The following is a 2,523-nucleotide window of genomic DNA, read 5'->3' on the forward strand; positions in this document are numbered from 1 at the left end:
TGTGTATCACAAAAGCTGGAGTATCACGGGAGCTCTGTAGGGTCTCAGGTGGGCTGTGCAGGATCTGTGGTGGGCTTTGTGGGGGCTATGGTGGGCTCTGCAGGGTATGTGGTGGGCTCTGTGGAGTCTCAGGTGTGCTGTGAAGGATCTGTGGTGGGCTCTGCAGGTTCTCAGACTGCAAAAGGCCACCATAGACCCCATAATGCAGGGTCTATGGTGGGCATTTGCAGTCTGAGAACCTGCAGAGCCCACCATAGATCCTTCACAGCACACCTGAGACTCCACAGAGCCCACCACATACCCTGCAGGGCCGACCACAGATTCGGCAGCGCCCCCGAGACCCAGCCCAACACAGATACTGCACAGCCCCCCTGAGACCCTGTGGAGCCCACTATAGACTCTGCAGAGCCAACCACAGATCCTGCAGAGCCCCCCTGAGACCCTGCAGAGCCCACCATAGATACGGCACAGCCCTTCTGAGACCCTGCAGCGACCACCATAGACTCTGCAGAGACCACCACAGACTCTCAGGTGGACTGTGCAGCATCTGTAGTGGGCCCTCAAGGGTCTCAGGGGGGCTGTGCAGGATCTGTGGTGGGCTGTGACCCTGAGTCCATGCGGAGCCCACTATACTCCTAACGGAGACCACCACAGATCCTGCAGAGCCCACCTGAGACTTGGGAGACTGTGCAGAATCTATGCTGGGCTCTGCAGGGTCCCTTTACCACAATTTGATTTTCTTACCTGCATCTGTCTTGAGCCACACGCTGCTAGGTCCCCAGCCTCCTCCGCCGCCTGGCCGGCGCTTCAGAGACGCAGCCTCCTCTGCCACCCGGTTGAAGCTGAGGGGACCTAGCCTCGCCCCCTCCTGCTGCTCCTCCTCCTCGATTAGGCAGCCGAGGCTGCCAGATTTAGTGCAGCCCACCTCGCCGGACTGTTTTTGGGGCAGCATTTTTGCTGCCTCCCCAGACAGTGCCACCAAAGTCAAATGCCATGTTGGCATTGTGGCAGATACGCCCCTGAGTATGGCTAAACCATTGTCGCAACAATGCAAGTGTATAGCATATACTTTATGATGACAGCACATGACTGACCACTAGTATACACTAAAAACATGTAACTTAAAGCATAAATTTAGTTCAAGAGGATGGCTCATACATGAACATTTTGATTGTATCAACAAAAATGAAATAAGTAAAACTTAACAATATCTACAATATGACTGACCATACCATATTGCAATCTGACCATGTTTCATGTTACACCCTAAATATGGGTGTAATATGAAACATGGTCAGGAAGGTGAACTCATCCTTTAAGGATAGTTAACTTCCTGCTAGAGCCCTGGCCCTGCCACATCATTTTAAAGGCCAGCATGGTATGCAGAATCAGTATAAGAATGCAATCCAATTGTGCTATGCTGCATGGCACATTTTGTAACATCTTACCTGAAAGGTTACTAAGAGAAAAAAGAAGGCTACAATTAGACATGTGATCCAAAACTTTGTGCCCCAGATTCTAATCATTTTTTTACTTTGATCGCCATCAGTGAACAATCTTCAAAGAAACATTTGTGCCAGTACACGGTTATTAAAACCATATGTCTCATCTTTTGCAGATAAAATATCTAAAAAAAAAATGAACAAATACATGGTAAGGGATATGCAAACCTTGATAAACAAGTTTACCTCCTAGTGTAAATATTACAGATTTGCACACGACTCCTGCATGTAAAGAGAAATGCACCACTGATGCACAAAAGCATACAATTCCCACCCCACACTGCCCCTGTCATAGGACAGAAGCATACCTGATGTAGTGAAAAACTACCTCTTTAAAGCAGAAAGTGTAATTTTAAAAAATTGCTGGCAGGCAGGTTTTTATAGCACACGAGACTTTCTAAGTCTCTTGTGCAAAAAATCTCCTACCTGTCTGTCAGCAATTTTCTTTTTTGTGCACTGGCCACGCATGTAGGGTTGCCACCTGTCCGGGATTGACCCGCACAGTAAAGGTTTACAAGGCTGTGCCCCGGTTATCTAGCACCTGATACCCAGACACAACATGTTAGGCAGAAAGGGGCCTCCAATATTCAGAAATGTCTGTCTCCTCTGCAGGAGCCATTTTGTGTTAGTCCCCTCCACAAAGCTGCGTGCAGTTTGGTCTCTGGCAAAATGGCCATTCATGCTGATCTTATAGGAGGGAAACTGGAGACATTGACCTAAAAAGGCTCCACCCCCCGTATGTTATCACTCGTTTTTGTGTCTGGCTCAGAAGTCTCCCCCGGGCTGTTCTGCCCTGAATCTGATCCCTTCTGGAAGGTGGAGGAGGGAGACGACCAGAGATGGGACTGTGCCTGCCATGTCTTGGGGGGAGTGGCTGAAGATGTGGTGGAGACCCGGTACACCCTAGCCCCTTCCTCCAGTGAAAGGGTGTCATGTAAAAAGGGGAGAGAAGGTAGAGGGGTTGTCAGGGAAGTGGGAAGGAGAGCTAGGTGGTGGGTGAAGGGTGCTTGGGGGTGCTACG

At 49.6% G+C, this 2,523-nt stretch overlaps 1 protein-coding gene across 1 annotated transcript in view; it reads right to left on the minus strand.

Annotated features, from left to right (window-relative positions):
- FUT10 (fucosyltransferase 10) overlaps positions 1–2,523 on the minus strand; it is an 18,261-nt gene that overhangs the window by 13,439 nt on the left and 2,299 nt on the right. Inside the window, exon 2 of the mRNA XM_018576840.1 lies at positions 1,449–1,627. Coding sequence (XP_018432342.1) covers positions 1,449–1,526 — 78 coding nt within the window. The 5' untranslated portion in view covers positions 1,527–1,627. The remainder of the gene's footprint in view (positions 1–1,448; positions 1,628–2,523) is intronic.

Source organism: Nanorana parkeri, unplaced genomic scaffold (assembly GCF_000935625.1).
Source record: "Nanorana parkeri isolate BGI_ZX_2015 unplaced genomic scaffold, ASM93562v1 scaffold78, whole genome shotgun sequence".
Taxonomy (NCBI): domain Eukaryota; kingdom Metazoa; phylum Chordata; class Amphibia; order Anura; family Dicroglossidae; genus Nanorana; species Nanorana parkeri.